Source organism: Mastomys coucha, unplaced genomic scaffold (assembly GCF_008632895.1).
Source record: "Mastomys coucha isolate ucsf_1 unplaced genomic scaffold, UCSF_Mcou_1 pScaffold14, whole genome shotgun sequence".
NCBI lineage: Eukaryota > Metazoa > Chordata > Mammalia > Rodentia > Muridae > Mastomys > Mastomys coucha.
In genome coordinates this window covers 86439808-86459101 of record NW_022196896.1, presented here as the reverse complement: position 1 = coordinate 86459101, position 19294 = coordinate 86439808, and the positions used below count along the sequence as shown (strand labels likewise).

General features: G+C 37.3%; 1 protein-coding gene across 6 annotated transcripts in view; it reads right to left on the bottom strand.

Moving 5' to 3' along the window:
- Nbeal1 (neurobeachin like 1) overlaps positions 1 to 19294 on the bottom strand; it is a 155517-nt gene that overhangs the window by 117879 nt on the left and 18344 nt on the right. For 4 of the 6 annotated variants that reach the window (XM_031367667.1, XM_031367670.1, XM_031367668.1 and 1 more), the window contains exons 5-8: positions 17615 to 17696; positions 16804 to 16931; positions 11092 to 11174; positions 2894 to 2979 (exon numbers count right to left, since the gene is read on the bottom strand). In XM_031367667.1, the coding sequence (XP_031223527.1) occupies positions 2894 to 2979; positions 11092 to 11174; positions 16804 to 16931; positions 17615 to 17696 (379 nt within the window). Of the gene's footprint in view, positions 1 to 2861; positions 2980 to 11091; positions 11175 to 16803; positions 16932 to 17614; positions 17697 to 19294 lie in introns of those variants that run through there. The other 2 variants (XM_031367671.1, XM_031367672.1) reach the window with 2 other exon arrangements.

Here is a 19294-nt window from a genome sequence, read left to right as displayed (position 1 = left end):
TGACGCCTTCTTCTGGTGTGTCTGAAGACAGCTATAGCGTATTACGACAGCCGGAGCTCACGGCCATCTGTACAGCTACAGTGTACTCATACACATAAAAAAATAATTAAATAAAAAAATAAATAAATCTAAAAAAAAAAAAAAAAAAAAAAGGAATCAGTCACACTGGCACAAAAGAACATGCCTGTAATCCCAACCTTCACGAGAGGCAGGAGGATCCTATGTTCAAGGCCAGTAAAGGGTTACATAGTTAAATCTATCTCAAAAATACAATCTTAGGCCGGGTAGTACGCCTTTAATACCAGCACTTGGGAGGCAGAGGCAGGTGGATTTCTGAGTTTGAGGCCAGCCTGGTTTACAGAGTGAGTTCCAGGACAGCCAGGACTACACAGAGAAACCTGTCTCAAAAAAAAAAATACAATCTTAGAAGAAGAAAAAAAGGAGGGATTACACATAAACATATCAAATAATTAGTTTATGCATTTACTTGAGAATAAAACAGTAGCCTCTTAAGTCTCCAAACAAAACAATAAGCTGTAACCCAGTACCCAGTGTCCCTACTTGGGCTTCCTGGTAGATTATAAGGATTTCTCTTCACCTGCTGGAAGATAAAGGTAAAGAACAACTTCCTGTTGCTATCTATGCAAGTAAAAGTTCTTTCTGGCATTAAAAAAAGAGCCTCTGTGAGAGCTCTCAAGTACAGAAATATCTGAATATCAACTCCGAGATGACTTTCTGAACAGACAAGATTAGTTCAAAATATCCAAATGCACAATATCAATGAAATTTTGTATTTAAATGGAATTAAAGCATTTCAAGAATACTGAATTCTAGGTTTTTAAATAAAATTATAATCTAAACATGTAATTTGCTATATGTACAAGAACGTTCCATGTAAAATGATAGACTATTATTGCAAAACAGGAAGACAGAAAGAAAAGAAGGGGAATCCAGGCATGGCGGCTGCGATGGTTTGTATATGCTTGGCCCAGGGGTTGGCACTATTAGGAGGTGTAGCCTTGTTGGAGAGTAGGTGTGTCACTGTGGTTGTGGGCTTTAATACATTTGTCCTAGCTGCCTGGAAGCCAGTCTTCTGCTAGCAGCCTTCAGAACAAGAGGTTCAGAACAAGAGGTGAAAATCTCAGCTCCTCCAGCCTCATGTCTGCCTGGATGCTGCCATGCTCCTGCCTTGATGATAATGGACTGAACCTCTGAACCAGTAAGACCTCAATTCAATGTCATCCTTACAAAAATTTCCTTGGTCATGGTTTCTGTTCACAGCAGTAAAACCCTAATTAAGACAGGGCACACACCTTTAAACCCAGCACTGAAGTTGCAGAGACAGGCAGATCTCTGTGAGTTCCAGGCCAGCCTGGTCCACAGAGCCAGTTCCGGGACAGTCAGGGGTGCTACACAGAAGAAACTCTGTCTCAAAAGAACAACAACAAGAAGAAAGTTTTAGAAAAGAAAGAGAAGAAAGAGGAGAAGAAAAGGGGGAAGGCAGGAATTCAAAGAATCTATAAACTTGAATAATAACATTTCTTTATTTCTAGTAGTCTCTATTTGAAATTTAGTTATTTCATTCAAATTTAAATGTAAACAACAAAACACAGCAATTTAAGCAATACTTGTAATTCTGTCACCAATAAAAATTCTATGTGCTATCCTATTATTAAAGCTGTTATGACATAACAAGATCCTGTGTAGCCTATCAAACGTTGGCCCTTCCTAAGGTCATATATGCTGTTCTTTCAAACTCCTAGGCTCAAGGACTCCTTCTGTCAACTTCCTGCACAGCTTCGACTAAAGCTTTGTAGCACATGCCTTACTCACTGCCGTACCCTCATGTTTTACACATAAAGAAAGGCCATAGTGGGGCTGGAGTATAGCTCAATAGCATGAGTATTTGCCTATTTCATGTATGGGGCCATAAATTCAATCTCAGGACCACATGAATACATGCAAGTGCCAGGCGCGGTGGCTCACCCCTTTAATCCCAGCACTCAGAAAACAGAGGCAGGTGGATCTCTGTGAGTTTGAGGTCAGCCTGGTCTACAAATTGAGTTCCAGGATAGTCAGGGCTGTTAGAGAAACCCTGTCTCAAAAAACAAAAAACAAACAAAAAAAAAAAAACAAAACATAAACACACACATACTATGTCATAAACTTGTTTTCTTACCATTTCAGCTAATTTTAAATTAGTTTGTCTTTTAAGACATGTATTTTACTTTAGACATTTAAGAACTTCTAAAAAGGGACTTTACAAAACTCCAAAAGGGTATGCAGTACAAAGTGTATACAAAGGGTAAATAGTCTGTCATTTAAACTACATGGTTTAAGAAAACATGTACGATGTTCTCTCTGAATTATCATTACCCTGTTGACCACTAGTGATTGTACTCAGCTTGCCAGAGACATACTTTTTAAGACATCAAGCACAGAAAAACTAGAAATTCAATTTTGTAAACAATGAAATTAGTTGGGTTTGCTGGAACATGCATAAATAGCTGTATAAATATATTTAATAATTACAAATAGGCAACAGAGTGACTAAATTTATGACTCTGAAAATCAAACTGGCTAGAGTTTTATTTCTTCACACCTAAAAGGCTGATTTCCTCTATACTATAAACTAATAACTAGTATCTAAAATTCAAAAGAAATAAGAACTTAAATTACCAAAATTTATCTAATCTATTCATCCAGTAATATTTTCAGTGTTAATGTTACTTAAGTTGTTAACAAATATTTTAAGAAGTTTAGTTTTAAACAAAGTATAAATTTAAAAGCTATATGAAGCACCAAGTTATAAAGACACAGACTACATAAGTAAATTCCCGGAGAGACTTCTGTGCTGTTACCTACTATACATGCACTTCCACACTGTCCTCACCTGCCCACCGGCTACAATGGCTCCAAACAGATGTAATAAGCAACATTTAAGACTCTCCTTGAGGTGTTCACTTTCCTGAAAACACTCTGTGAATATAATACACAAATAAACAAATAAATAAGATTTCTATTTCAGAACACAATTCATGTCTAAGGAATGCTTAAAATTGACACATAAAGACCTATATGTGAAAGGCTAAAATCTGTTGAAAGGAAAGGCTGACAAACATTTATGTTTCATTTAATTCCCATAGTAATCCATATAAGGACATATTGTCCCATTATCAATGAGCTACGTGGCAGAAAAGAACTTAACCCGGTCCTAAATTAAATTCACTTCTATTTGTTTTAGCAATTGACCCTTACTTTAATGAATTACAAAACAGAAGAGTTAAATAAAAAGATTTACTAAATCAACTTCAAGGATTTATTTCTAAACTTCTAGCACCTGTATGTGTTTTAGCATAATAAAACTTTTTGCTATTTTTAAATGCTATATAAAGACACATGTCAAAGAAAAATTAAGGCAGAAAAACAAAACAATTAAGAAAAGTTTCCCTTTGACTGGTCCTCAATTTACCAACATTTCTCTACCTTAAAAAAATATTTTTTAAAGAAAAAAAGAGCTGTATAATATACAGTCTTTCTCAGGAATTCAGGGATCATTGGTTCTAGGACCCTTACTTCAGAATACAAAAGTCCATGGGTATTCAAGCCCCTGAGTAAAATGATGCAGAATTTGCTTGGAACCTATATCAATTGTCCAATGTGTTAAACCATTTCTAGATTACGGAGGCTATCTAAAATGATATCAAAAGTATGTAATTGTAACATTGCACTGTTTAGGAGGTGAAAACAAGAAAAAGTTTGGACATGTACCGATACAATTTCTTTCCCACTATATGATTTCAAGCTACAGTTAGGTGTGCATGCAAATGTGGAACTTATAACTATGGAAAGCTGACTGTCCTGAACATGCTTTTAGTTTTTTAATTTAATATATTATGGATATTAACATAATTTAACAGATAATCTACCTTATTCATATTTATTACCAGAGCACAGAATTAAATCAACATGATGAGCATTTCCTTAACCAGTCTTCCTTGATCTATATCCCAGTTTTCATTACCCAGTTCTCTACTGGGGAACTCTTGTTCCTCACCTATTTGGGGAGAGGTGTTAAGTTCATGTGCATGTTTGTGATGCCCCCAGGACAATGGAATTACAGGCATGTGCTACAGTGTAGGTCCTCATGTTTGCACAGCAAGTACTGTACTGACTGAGCCCTCTGCCTCGCCCTTGCTTGTCCTTTCTTTTTACAACCCTGTAATAAATACTGTTTGCCTTTATTATATTCTTACACAATAGAATGACAAATAAACAGCTTTATACACAACACTGCCAAATACAGATATAACATGTTCTAAAGGAAAATTGGAATTAAAAAAATTAGGCCATTACAACTATGTTGGAATAACTGCCATACTCATGCTTTCCTGTTTTAAATAGTATAAAATGGCCAAAATGGGTCCCAGAAAACAGTCACATACAGAAGGCAAACATGTTGAACTCAAGGATCACTTCAGATTTGTTTTTAGGGATACTTTCAGAATTGCTGCAGAGAATGAGAAGACCCCAAAAGACCACGTCAGGGACCAGAAATAAATACAAATAAAGGCAACTGAAATCTCCAAAATGGAATACTGGAATACAGAAAATTACACAAAGTGCTCCAAAAACACATGTAGCACTTGGTTTGTGTCTGAGTAACAATCCTCACAAGAGAATATAAAATTCCACAAGAAGGCAAAAAACACTACAAAGATGGGGTAAGCAGAACTCTCTTCTAATCTTACACTACGATGTAAGGTGAGTGATTCAACTACAGGGAAACCTAAGAAAAGAAATAGTATAAAGGATATAAAAAATACATACCATCTATTGTCTAACCTAAAGCTAGCTAGGAAGGGCAGCGAGGTGAGTAAGCAGGCAAAGTTAACCGCTGCCAAGCCTGGTGGCCTAAACTCAACATCAGGACTCACAGGTAGACCAACTACCTTCCTCTGATGTTCACATGCATGTAGCTAAACGCAATATATAAAAACAGAATTACTTTTAATTTCCAAAGTATGCTAAGACTAGTTATATTAATACCTGGTAAAACGTACAAATATTATTTCAGGTAGGGATGAACACAGATGTAATATGGCTCACTGACAGAAGTTCTTGTGTGAGAAATGAAGAATAAACCAGTGGTGTTATTTTTCCCCTTACAGATATCACAGAAGCCCGATCTCTGCCACCCAGAAATCAGCATAGCTGGTTACAAGAGCAGGCTTAATTTGAGCTGTCACTTAACCAGGGCAAATGGGCAACTATGTATACTGATTGTCATGGTAATGTATATACACACTACCCTCTAAAGGAAAAGAATTTACCCTACTGCTAAAAACAGTTTCATCAATTATGGATTTCAGATTCCAACTTCATTAGAGACAATATAGTTGCTGGCTGAAATAACAGCAGTCCATTAAAGGGCTATCTAATAAGTCAGAAAGAAACATTAGGAAACCAACAGAGGAGATGCAGCAGCCAAACAAGCAAAGGACTATCCCTTACTGGATCTTGGTGATCCTTGTCCAGGACAGGGCCACTAAAGAATCTGAAGCCCTCTTTCTGGAAAATATTTCTCCATTTGGCTTCTCAAAAGCTCTTCAAATAAAAATGTGCCTTCATTTTCTTCCCAAGTCACTCAGTCTATACCCAAATCTCTGGGATTTTGATGCTATCATCATGGTAATTAGAGACCTTATTCTTCTAAAAAGGTGTAACATTTTAATCAAACCATAAAGCTGTTTTTAAAACATTATGCCAGCTTATCCAAAGGGCAAAACTGTCAGTAGCCCTCCTCAGACCTTAGACAGCTTTTATCCTAACCCCTTCTGAGGTGATTTATCAATGCTCCTTTCTATATGCAGATCTGTTTCTTGAAGACGAAGCCGGGTCTTCAATTCAACTTGCCTCTAAGCCTAACACACTCCAATAAGGTTATAAAGATCACAGGTTACAGAGCTGCTTAAGGGTTATGGAGGTTATGGAGGCTGCCTAAACTGCTTTTCAGTGGGGAAAACAGTGTTCATAGGAATATACACGGAGAAGCCTCAGGGTCAACAAGTTACTGGCTGGCTCGCTCATGTTCTCTCTCTCTCTCTCTCTCTCTCTCTCTCTCTCTCTCTCTCTCTCTCTCTCTCTCTCTCTCTCTCTCTCTCTTCCTTCTCTTTCTTCTTCCTTCCTTTCTTTCTTTCTATTTACATATTTACCAGAGAGGAAAAGAGGCACATGTTTGTTATGGCACAGGTGTGGATGTCAGAGGACCACTTGGGAAGGAGAATCATTCTTCTGTGAGGTTGTGGCCACTATTAGGGTTCCCGTGCTCCAGTGAATGATTCTGCTATCATGTACACATGGGTAGCACTAACTAGAGTTAGCAGTTTATTTAAAAGAAAGAAAGAGTGAGACAGATAGAGACAGAGACAAAGTTGTGAAGGGTATGCCTTGAAGAAAATGTGGGAGGAGTTGAAGAAAGGAAATTGGGGTAAATATAATAATATTTCATTGTATATGTGCATGAAATTTTCAATAATAAAAAAAGTTTCAGAAAAAGCTATCTATGCCTTGTTATCTGTATTTAGTTCTGACCAGTCTTTGTCTTTTTATACCCAAGATAATAATTAGTTCTCTTGGGGCAAGAGAGATAGCACACTCAACACAAACACAGACAAATAAATGATTTTTTAAAATCCTTTTTAATGAAAAAACAAACCATAGGCTCAATATGTGTTGGACACTCCCTCTCTGGTGGTGAACTTAAAGTCTCAAAGCAAGGACTACTACTGACTGGCTGGGGTACCTATTGAACATATCAAAGCAGACCTGGCCATCAGACTCTCCCACCTTGCCCCTACCCTAAACTTCTCCAGCCCAGAAGAAGTTTCTTCCCTATATAAGCCATTCATTTTTGTTGGCCCTCTTTGTCTACCCTTTACTGTCCTGGCATGTGCCTTGCCCCTCCCCGACTCCTCTCGTGCTGGCTCAGACTGGCCATGATCCCTCTGGACCCTTCCAGATGCCTCTGGCTATGCTCTCCCTTTTATCTACAAGAAACCTTCTCTTCCATCATACTTTGGAGCAGTATGTTCTTCCTTTTCACTTCTCTCTGTGTGTGTCTTTCTCCCTTTCTCTCTTTCCTTCTCCTTTTCTTTCTTTTTCATTCAGTGAATAACTTTGGAAGTGGATCTCTAGATTTTCCAAGAAGGAAATGAGTCATATCTACTGTAATCTTAACAGTGATTTGATTAAGTCTTTGGAACTTGTATGTTTAACTACTGTCTTGATCTTTTTTCCTCTTATTTACATTCCACCCACTTCAAATAATCCTGCAAGTCTAAGACCTTTCTGAATCCTCTTGACTGTCCTCTGAGGCCTGAAAGTCACTAACAGAAAAAACCTTTAACACTTTTATATCCCACTTCAGTCCAAAGCAGACAGATTAGCCCAATATTATGCTCCTAAATGACTTTAGGAAGTCAATTCTTGGTGTGTGTGTGTGGGGGGGGGGGGGTTGGACAGCTAACTAGGTATTAACAGACTTAGAGGACACTGAGGTCAGAACTCTATTAAACAAACGTCTCAAATAGCAGAAATTTAATTGCTAATAAGAAGAATGAGATCTGATTCTTATTTCTGGCCCTAAAGGCATCCTGGAAATAGACAACTAAAGCTGGCTCCAAAAGCTCTACATTTTTAAATATTTTTATGTAGAAGGACAAACTCCGATAAAGAACACAGACATACCACTGCTCCTTCCTAAACAAAACACGTCCATCAACTACTTCATAGCCCCTCAGGAAAATCTACTTGTTTTAGAATTTAGAAAGCAGTATGTAGCCTTCCTAGAATGTAGATCCCCACTCAGCAGGCCTCTCTGGCTATTATCTACTCACTCATGAGAGTGAATGCCACTCTACAATAGACTTCCCATGTCTTCTATACTATACTGAGCATCTCATCTCCATTCTTGACAGTGACCACAAGAACTGGTGATAGAAGGAGTCCAGGAGATAAGAAATCCAGGCCAAGATTCCAGTGGCTACATATTATTGACTTAGTCAGCCATTTCAGCTCAGGTAAGATAAGGATGGAATTGTACCAGTAAAGTCATTACATTTGCAACTAAAGAGAACAGAGAAAATAAGAAAGAACAAAGGTATATTGTTAGGTTGCTTCAATTTTAGAGGACCTCACCACAGTTTCAGTGGGTAAGGACAACCTACTCAAAGCAGGACTGTGCTCACAAAGACAAGTACATGGGCAGTGACTCAGAAAAAGTAGAAAGTGCAAATCCCTATATGATTTTTTTGGGGGGGAGGGAATCTTTGTGAATCCTTTATTTTTTAATTAATTTATTTTTTTACACTCCATATTTTATTCCTCCCTTTCCCTCCACATCCCATACCTCCTCCCCACCTCCCTGTCTCCACATGGACATCCCTACCCCTCTGATCTCTAAACTCCCTGGGGCCTCCCGTTTCTTGAGGGTTAGGTGCATCATCTCAGAATGAGCACAGACCCAGAAGTTCTCTACTGTATGTGTGTCACAGCTCAGCCAGAAAAGCCTCTTCGGTGCAAAGCTGATGACCTGAGTCCTATCCCTGGAACCTTTATAAAAGGAGAAGGAAAAAAAAACTAACTCCACAAAGTTGGTCTGATTTCCACATGCATATAGTTTACTTTCTCATAGTTTTGGAGACACAACTGTGTTAAGATCAAGGTCTCCAGGATTCTGATACAGCAACCAAAGCATATTACAATTACCCTGATTCAAAACTACACAAAGGGCTGGCAAGATGACTCAGTAGGCACTTGCTGCCAAACATGACAGTCTCAATCTGTCTCAAGAACTATATGGTAGATAGAGAAAATCAAGAAATCATTCTATGACCCCCACCCAGGCAAGATGGTTGGAGTATCTGTATGCATACACAGAGAGAGAGAGAGAGAGAAAGAGAGAGAGAGAGAGAGAGAGAAAGAGAGAGAGAGAGAGAGAGAGGAGAGAAGAGAAGAGAAGAGAAGAGAAGAGAAGAGAAGAGAAGAGAAGAGAAGAGAAGAGAGAAAGAGAGATACAATTCTTAAAGCTACATAAGATCTAAAAAGAAAAAAAAAATCCTACGGACTTATAACATGTAGGTCCTAAAAATGCTAGGTTTAATTAACATTTGGACATCAAGAAAAGTAAAAATGTGTAGTTTATAGACTTGAAAGTACACATATAAAGCCTTAAGCAACAGTATAAGGGTAACTACAACTTAGATATGTATTTATTTAGCAAGGTCACAGATATAAGAGCAATATATAAAAACTATTTCTATGTGCTAGTAACAATAGACAATACAGCCAAAAATCATTTACAAGAAAGAGAAACAAAGTTCTTTGAGATAAATTAACAAAATATGTACACAATTTGTACACACAAAGATATAAGACTTCTAAAGAACACTGTATTCTAAACTTGGTTGGAACTCATCCCATTTTGGCCTCAAAACTTCATGTGACAGATTTAACAAACAATCCTTAGACAGGTATAAAGAATCCAGCTGAGCTGGGCGGTGGTGGCGCACGCCTTTAATCCCAGCACTTGGGAGGCAGAGACAGGTGGATTTCTGAGTTCGAGGCCAGTCTGGTCTACAGAGTGAGTTCCAGGACAGCCAAGGCTACACAGAGAAACCCTGTCTCCAAAAAAAAAAAAAAAAAAGAATCCAGCTGAACAGGATCGCCGTACTACTGTACTGGCTTTGGGTTTCCTGTCCTGTGTCTTTAAAGTGAGGCCCATCCCAAGCATAGCTTATTCTAAATCTGTGCATTTGACTATTTAGGGTAAAGTCAACTGCTGTGGGCAGTGAAACAGGGTGTGCACTATACCTGTCTTCACTGAGCAAGCAAAGCTATTTCTGTCTTAGTGCACTGGGGACAGAAAGTACACACTGAAGCAATGTGGCAAATGTAAAGATTTTACATTTTCCAATAAGCAATATACTCAAGAGACAAAGTGCTCTTTTCAGATTTTGTAATTTTTTTTATATTCTTGAAAGATGCCATAATTTTTCTTTTTTAAGACAAGGTCTTGTGTATCCCAGGTTGGACTCAAACTTGCTGTAAAGCCAAGATGAGCTGATCTTCCTGCCTCTACCTCTCTAGTGCTTGGATCACAGGCATGTCCCACCATGCCCCATTACTGTAGTTATGGGAAATGTATGTAGTACATGATCGGCAAGCATTCTACCAACTGAACTACCTTTCTAGCCTAGCACAGTTTTTTTCAGACTTACTCATCTTTATTTTCTGTGTATGAGTGTTTACCTACATATAAGTATGTGAAGCATGTGTATGTAGAGCCTATGAAGGCCAGGAAACGGTGTCAGATCCCCTGGAACTGGAATTACAAGCAGTTATGAGTGCCATGGGAATACTGGGAATGAACCAAGGTCTTCAACAAAGTGACAAGTGCTCTTAATATTGAGCCATCTCTCCAGCCCCCAGCACAATCATTTTCTAAGAGTAAAATCCAGCCAGAGGTGGTTACATATGCCTTTAGTGCGAGAACTCAGGAAGAGATCAGAGAATCAGAAGTTCAAGTCATCCTCAGCTACAGCAAGCTTGAGGTCAGGCTAGGAGATGTAAAACCTTGCTCAGTATAAAAACAAAAGTGACAGAGAATCCATATCATATGTACAGCCATGCACACATACAGTAGTCAGTCTCTTAATGGTCTGGGTGCAAACTTGTTTGTTTTCTTGTTCTAATGATCAAATTTTTGTGCATTCAAAACGTGTTCTTAGGGTATCTCTAGCCCAGTTTTCTGTTTTTAGTAAAAATTGAGAGCTCTAAAATATGCACTCTTTAAAATGCTCAGCTCACCAAAAACAACAGATCAGCTCTTAAATAGAAAAACAAAGAGAAAAATAATCAAACTGAGAACCATATTCCCAACCAAACATAAATTAACTAACCCAGTGGTTTTGTTCTTTAGCAGCCTTTATCTTATAAATTCACACACTACATCAAGGTCAGAATAGAGTAAGGGAAACACTAATCAGAGTTGATCAAAATCAAAATGAAGTGAATTAGAATATTACTTACGATAAAAGAAAGGAACAAACTCCACTGTGAGAGAAGCCGGTTTGTACTTCTGTCTGCTCTTTTCCACAGAACTAAGGATTCGTCTGTCATTAGAAAAGAAATCAGTAACAAATTAAACATGAGCAAGTAAAGATTGAACAATTTAAAAAACAATTATAAACAAATTTAACATTCTGATTTTGGTTTATATGCTGAATAAAAACATCATCAGGACTAGTGCAATGTTCAAAAATGAGTTAAAACAGTAACTTAAGTGCTAGTGAACTAGAGAATTTTTTTATAAATCTATTTTTGATCTCATAAATTAAGTCTTTTTTATTATGTATATAGTGTTCTGCCTGCACATATATGCCTGCAGGCCAGAAGACAGAAGAGGGCATCAGATCCCATTACAGATGGTTGTGAACCACCTTGTGGTGGCTGGGAATTAAACTCTGGACCTCTGGAAGAGCAGCCAGTGCTCTTAACCTCTGAGCTCTCCAGCCCCAGAATGTTTTTTATTATACATTGTGATAGCTAAGTTAAGTCTCCAAATATTTAGGTATTTAAAAACAAGCCAGAATTTAAATTCAAATCAGCAGAATAATGTGCATAGTAGTCCTGGCAAAGTGATAGCTAAAACTATGCCAGCATCAGCTGGAGACTGCAGAAACTAGAGACTGACAGACTGTGTCTTACAGAGGTTTTATTCAGCTATAATGGGTCTAGATCTTTACGTTCCCTCACTTTAAGGATGCAGATACAGTTTGGGATGGGATTACTTTTTTAATGAAAATTCCAGGAGTTTTCATGAATATTTTCTATAAACTTTAACAAGGCTAATACAGAGTATATACGCTTTTACTGGAAACATTTTAGTTCGACACAAAATAAAGTCGCTTAGACGCCGTAGTGGTAAAAAGATTGAAGAATAAAGCTTATTAAACCAATAATACTTTCAACTAGTGGAATGATAAAAAATAAAATTAAAAAAACAGGAATTTTTATCATACCCTGAAAATTATATTTAATATTATTAAAAACAACATAATGGAAAATATCTGAAACTACCTATACACATCTATAGGCTACAGGTATATACATACACAGTCTCTCTCCCTAGTAGAAAAGTTCTTTTGGGGGGATTTTGCTTGGTGCTTTCTCACAATTAGCTTTGGACTGACTAACAATTCATGGCCTAATTACTATGTTCAGTCAAAGAAACCGAAATCTGAATCCCTTAATTTGCCATTTGCCACTAAAGCAGCTCTATTACTGAAGGATTTTTTGGTATATTAAACAGAATATAAAGACAGCTTCAAGTATAATTCCTGGTGAAACCCCATATACAATTATTAACTGTTTAGTGCATGCTCTCTTCTCTCTGTGGCCACCTTACAAGTACTATATGACAGACATCATGCTATTCAAAATTTCTCTTTGTTCAAGATTTCAAAAAATGTGGGTGTTTTTAACAAACCTCTTTATTCAATTTGCTTTACTTTGTTATCAGAACTACTGTTTTATATATCTTCTCTCCCTTTTACCACGTTTAAATTCTGTTTGCTCTGATTTCCTAAGGGTTTCTTTAAAAGCTCTGTCATGTTCAGACTGATAGTTCTTTATCTACTTTGGTGACTATAAAGAAAAGAATCAATATCACTGTTTCAAACTGAGTACATTTCCTTAGATCTTCACTGCTGAGTACAACAGGTGGAAAGAGAGGGGCAGCAGAAGTGGGAAAGAGAACACAATTTTCCTCACAGAATCTCTAGAGTACAAATCGAAATAGATGAAAACTGAGTCGTCGGGGACTGAAATGATAAATCACTAGAAAGCCTACACATGACAAAGAGTTACGTGCCCTTCTGCATCCTTCAAGTCTTGACAAGAAGCAGTAATGGTACTGCTTGCCAAACTACTGCTATGACAACAGTTCTTGTATTCTCATGGCAGAGCGCAACATGGTCTCTTTGTAGTAAATGGGAACACATAATCAGTTTTGGCCAACAGTAAATTCAAGATGAAAATGATATGCTGTATAGCATGACTAAAATAAATAAATAAATAAATAAATAAATAAATAAATAAATAAATCTGATTTAAATCTGTTTTTAAATCTGACAATGCAAGAGTTCCACCATTTTCTTTCCACTTTCTCACAATAACTAACAACATGAGATGTTGGCTGTCCTGTGCACTTGACTGACCAGGATTAATAGGGGTTTCTATCTACACACAAAAGACAAATGGAAAAAAAATTTCAGAAATAGGGCCTGGTATGCAGAGATGCTGCAGCAATAATACTATGCTGCATGTAATACTATACCTGAGGTCTGGGTTCAACTCCTATTAACCACGTCTGTATGTTCACAACCATTGGGACTCTAGACCCAGGGGATCCAAAGCCTCTTATTCCTGAGGGCATGCATACCCACACATGATAAAAATAATTTTTAAATTTTTCTTTAAAAATAAAACAGATAGCATGAACAAGAAATATGCCTTTGTTACTCTAAGGCCTTTATTTGATAGTACAGATAATTTAGTCAATCCTAAGCAATGCAAAAATCTTTATGGCAGGAAAACTCAAAGAAGTTCTCCTAGAAAAAGAGAGGCATTCAAGTTCAATACACAGGCAGAGTACCTATTTAGGGCCTTCCCACTACTACTTAGACAAAATCTCTTGACACAATGGGATTAACTTCATTAACCCAGAAGATGTTTTTAGTTGAGATTAACTGGTAGCTCTGTGAACTCTGAATGAGTACAGCATATTTTCTTCATGAGTGACAGAAGGCAAAAACAAAAACCCTCAGCATCAGAAACTGCCGTCTTGAGTCTCATCTGCACTTCTGGCTTTCCCAAGCGTCGCCTGTTTCCACAGGTTCAATTTGATCTATCTCAAGCCTGCTCACCCACATAACACACTTGGACTTGCCAGGTTCCCTGCTATGTGAGCGAATATTATATGAAAATTAAATGTGGGTTGGAGAAACCACTCAGCGGTTAAGAGCACTGACTGCTCCTCCAGAGGTCCTGAGTTCAATTCTCAGCAACCACATGGTGGCTTACATCTGTAATGGAATCTGATGCCCTCTTCTGGAGTGTCTTAAGAGAGCAATGGTGTACTCATAGACATAAAATAAATAAAATTTAGATTCTGAATATAAGAAAAAAAAAGAAAATTAAATGCTTTCTTGCTCTCTGGCCATTTTGGTGGCTGCTCTTGGTTGAAGGGCTGTCTGTTCCACACTTAAGGAAGGAAGATAGGAACCCTAAAGATGAAAAAGTTTTGGGAGTCAGTCAACTCTAGATCTAACCTGTCATGAAAAGTAGAGAGTGCATGATGGACTATGAGCAGACTCTAAAAGTGGTCACAGAGAACAAAATGAAATCAGTTATCCTCACCAACTGCCCAGCCTTGAGGAACTCTAAAATACAACAGCTTGCATGTCAGCCAAAACTGGTGTCCATACTACAGTGGCAGTAATACTGAACTGTGTACAGCATGAAGAAACATCCACAGAATACCAAGTACACACACTGGCTCTTGTTGAGGTAGGTGATTCTGATATCATTAGAAGCGTGCCAGAGTAGACTGGAGAAAAGTAAACCAGGAAAAGTTTTCTTTGACAAAACTAGACAGAGCTTGTTTAAAAAAAAAAAAAATCAAATTCCAATAGACATATAACTCATATGTCCATTGATGCTGTTTCTCTGGAGAACTTTAACTTATATAATCAACTTCTTCAAAATACAAAGTTAAAAACAAAATGAAGGGCAAAAGTGATGCCTTAGCAATAAATAACACATGCTGCTCTTCCAATGGACTGGCGCTTGATTCCCAGCACTCAAATCATGGCTCACAACTGTCTACAACTCCAGCTCAGGGGATCCAATGCCCTCCTCTGGCCTCTGCAAGCACTGCATGTAGTATGTAGACATCTGTGCAAGTAAAGCCCCATACACATAAAACTTTTTAAATGTAATTTAAAAAATGTATAAGGACAAGATTCTTCTGTTAAATAACTGGAGTACACATCATTGAAGGTTTACACTGGTTGTGAACTCACTTTCTGGGCAAGCTTGTAAGAGGTTTTCTAGATTAGGGTCAGAAGAAAGACCTACTGTAACTGCCAGGTTGAAGAAAAGGGAGAGAGTGAATCACGCACTACAATTTTCTCTCTTTCTGTTTCTTGACTACAGACCTAGTGTGACTACCTACATCTCAAGGTTCTCTGTAATGGTTTCCCTGCCATGATGAACTATACCCTCAAACCCATACCCAAACTCAACTGGCTATAGTTTGAGTCCAAATGAACCCATCCCAGTCGGGCAGTGGGAGCAAATGCCTTTAATCCCAGCACTCAGGACAAGATAGCGTCAACTATGTATCTGAAAATGACTTTGAACTTCTGATCCTCCTGCCTCTACCCTCTCAAGTGCCAGGATATATTCTGTTAATAAAATAGATTATATGGAACATATGAGGTGAGGTATCAGTTTGTATAAATGTTCTCTGTTATAAACTCTTCAACATCACGCTATAGTAGCTACTCAAAGTGTAAGTACAGGGGCTGGGGAAATGGCTCAGCAGATAATGCGCTTGCTGTGCAAATGGGAGGATCTGAGTTCAATCACCACATACACAGTGGGGAGAAACAAGTTGTCCTATAACCGCCACATGTGCACCCAAATTCATACACAAAAGTAAACTGCCATACTGTGCCTCTAACCCTAGCAGTGGAAAGGACAGCACATGAAGATCCCTAGAGCTTGCTGGTCAGACAGTAAGAACCTGTCTCAAAAAATAAGGTGGTATGCCTCTTGATCTATGAAGCAGCTCCAAACCAGAAAAGGATACAAAGTAACACTCTGCCTCAAAAAGTAAATTAAAGTAGGGTAGTGTCTGAGAAAGGCACTGAGTAAGTTACAGTGGCTACCAATCTCCAGGGATTAACTTGTTCCCACCTCCCCAGTGCTGGATTTATAAGCACATCCTGCTGAACCTAACCTTTTATGTGTATTCTGGAGACCAAACTAAAGTTCTTATGCTTGCATAACTAACATTTTACTGAGCCATCTCCCCAACATTCCATATGTGGATCTTCTAAGTATCCTTCCATATTGCTTTCATATAGAAAAATACTCTTTTAAGAGTCACATACAGAAGACTCTAAAAACCCTCAAATTTATGGCATGCAAGGTTCTGTTTTGTTAATTTATAGTATGTGTTTGATGGATGTGTCAAGTATGTGGGAATGACGTCACATACTGTGTGCATAAAGGTCAAAGGACAAACTTGGGCATTGATTGTGGCTTTTGAGTTTTGTTTGAGATAGGATCTTTGTTAGTTTTCTACTGTATGTGCCAGGTTAGCTCGTCTGCGAATCTCCCAGGTTTTCCTGTCTCTACTTTTCATTTCTACATAAGAACATCATGATTACAGACATTTCTGCTCTCATATCTAGCTTTTACATAAATTCTAGGGATCTAAACACAGGTCCTCATGCACATGTGGCAAGTGCTGTACCCGTAAAAAGCTCACTGAGCCATCTTCTCAGACCAACACTCAGTTTAAACATTATGGCCAAACTGGTGGTGCATGCCTATAATCTCAGCACTCCAGAGGTTGCTGGTTCTCTCCAACCTGGCCAATATATCAAGTTCCAAACCAACCAAGGCTGTATAGTAAGACTCAATCTCAATATTATCATTTATAAGACATACCCTGAAATTCTATGTCTCCAATTTCTATATGGATCATACAAGCTTTCACAGAATGCCAGAGCATGGATCACAAATTCTTCAATAGATGTCTGATCAGCCATTTCCTTCTCCTTTTTTTTACTTTTTAACTAAAAATAAAATTAAACATAAAATTAAAGACGTTTCATTAATCAGCTTACATTGTCATTTTTATTAATATAAGCCTAACTTCCCCTTTGAGTCCTTAAAAGTCATTTAATCATATGTACTAGATATATTTTCTAAATTGTTAAGTTCTTCCTAGCATAAGTTTAAATTAGCCAAACATTCTTGGAAATCATGTTTTTCAGTAAGATATGATACATAAAATAATTCATACACAAAATGAAACATGTCATTTTAAAAACTACAAAAAATGTTAAAATAATGCATTAATAGCTACTTGTCTATTTTTAGAAAATATAAACTTTGGGACTAGAGCAATGGTTCAGTGATTAAGAGTACTGACTGCTCTTCCAGAGGACCCACATAGTCACAGCACCCACACAGCAGCTCACCACTGTCTATAACTCTAGGCATAAGGGAGCCAATATCCTCATACAAACAAAACTCCAATGTACATGAAATAAAAATAAATAAATCATTTTTTAAAAAAGAAAATATAAGATTTATAAAATGACTTATTGCCCTACTATTAATTTTAATTATCTTTTCAATCACTACCTTCTTTGAAAATACTTAGCAAGTTTAATTACAATATTAAAAAACTTTTAAAAAAGTAAAACCTTGTCAGTCTCAGTAAAGCAACAAAGAGGAATGTATTCACACCTACTTGCTGAATATACAGTGTTGTCATGGTAATGACATGATTAATATAAGAGCAAGTCCCAATTTCTTCTACATTTGATAAATTCCTAAGAGATAAAAAGAATGACATTTATTACATATGAGCAATATACTTCTAGTGTATTCAGTGTAGATTTTGAGAACAGATGCTGGCAAATGAAATATCAATGATACTAAAGCAGGAAATGATGCATAGGGTATTGCCATTATACAAGACATGTACCATTAACCATTACTGTTTTCACTATGCTCTCTGAATTTTAGCATCCTTTTCTGACTTACATCATGTTGTGTAAACTGTATCAGAAGTCCATAACACAAAAGGCATGCATTATCATCTTTAAATATTCTAAGAGGACATACCACTATATCCTGTTTAAAGTAGAGAGTCTGTAAGTACTTGAGCTGTAACACATACTATGGTTATTTATGACACTTAAGTATCCCTTGGTTTTACTGTGAAAAGTTAAGCTTATTAGTATTCTGTTTTGAGACACTGACCTATAAAATACTTTATATCTTGAAATCCAGTAGATGATCACAGAACAGGAAAAAATAACAGACTTTGCTACTTAAGAAATTAAATTAGCATGACATCTTAGATGTTTATCTCTTTCCTTTCTCTAATACAAGAACACTTCAAATTGTCTATACACATACTGCTCTTTCAGAGAATCTGAGTTTAGTTCCCAGCAACCGCATCGACTAGCTCACTACCACCTGTATCTCTAGCTTCAGGAGATCTGACACCCTCATCTGGCCTCTGCACATACCTGTCATACGTACATACACAAACATAATTTTTAAAAAATGTTTTTAAATTCTAAAGTCTGTATATAGCTCACAATGTACTAATTATACCTAAAAAGCACATGAAAAATGTTCAGCATCATCAGGCATGAACACTTTCATTCTACTTGTTCACTGTTATAAGACCAAAGTAGAAAATGGAGTAGGTACTGATGTAGTGTAGTTTTGATGTTCAAAACTTCAAACCTTCAAGCAGGCAGTAATTTAAATTACAATACTCTGAAAAAAAGTCGGGCTGTTTCTCAAGAGATTAAAAATTCAACATCCTTGGAGTTGACAAGATGGCACAAAGGGAAAAGGCATCTATTTGCCAGGAAGCCTGAGTGACCTGAACTACATCCCTGGGATACAATAGACAACCAACTCCTCCACATTGTCCTCCACATACACACACACACACACACACACACACACACACACACACACACACACACACCAAATATGCTGTAATCAAAACAAAATGTCCTTATGAACTGATGAGTAAGTTATAAAACTGTAGTAAAGTATAATTTTGTTTTATTAGAAAAAAAATGAATGACAAATTAAGAGGATAATTCATGGCATGTTAATTATCTCTCAACAGTTACATACTAAAATTTGTAAATATTTCTAAATTACATTTAAAAGTTTTAGCTGAATTAATACTTGGAAAAGAGACGGGCAGTGGTGGCACACACCTTTAATACCAGCACTTGGGAGGCAGAGACAGGCGGATTTCTTCTGAGTTCAAAGTTCTGGTCTACTGAGTGAGTTCCAGGATAGCCACGGCTATGCAGAGAAACCCTGTCTCGAAAAACAAGTAAACAAACAAACAGCAAATATAGGGAAAAGAAATAAATCCAAGCAAAAAGGACCT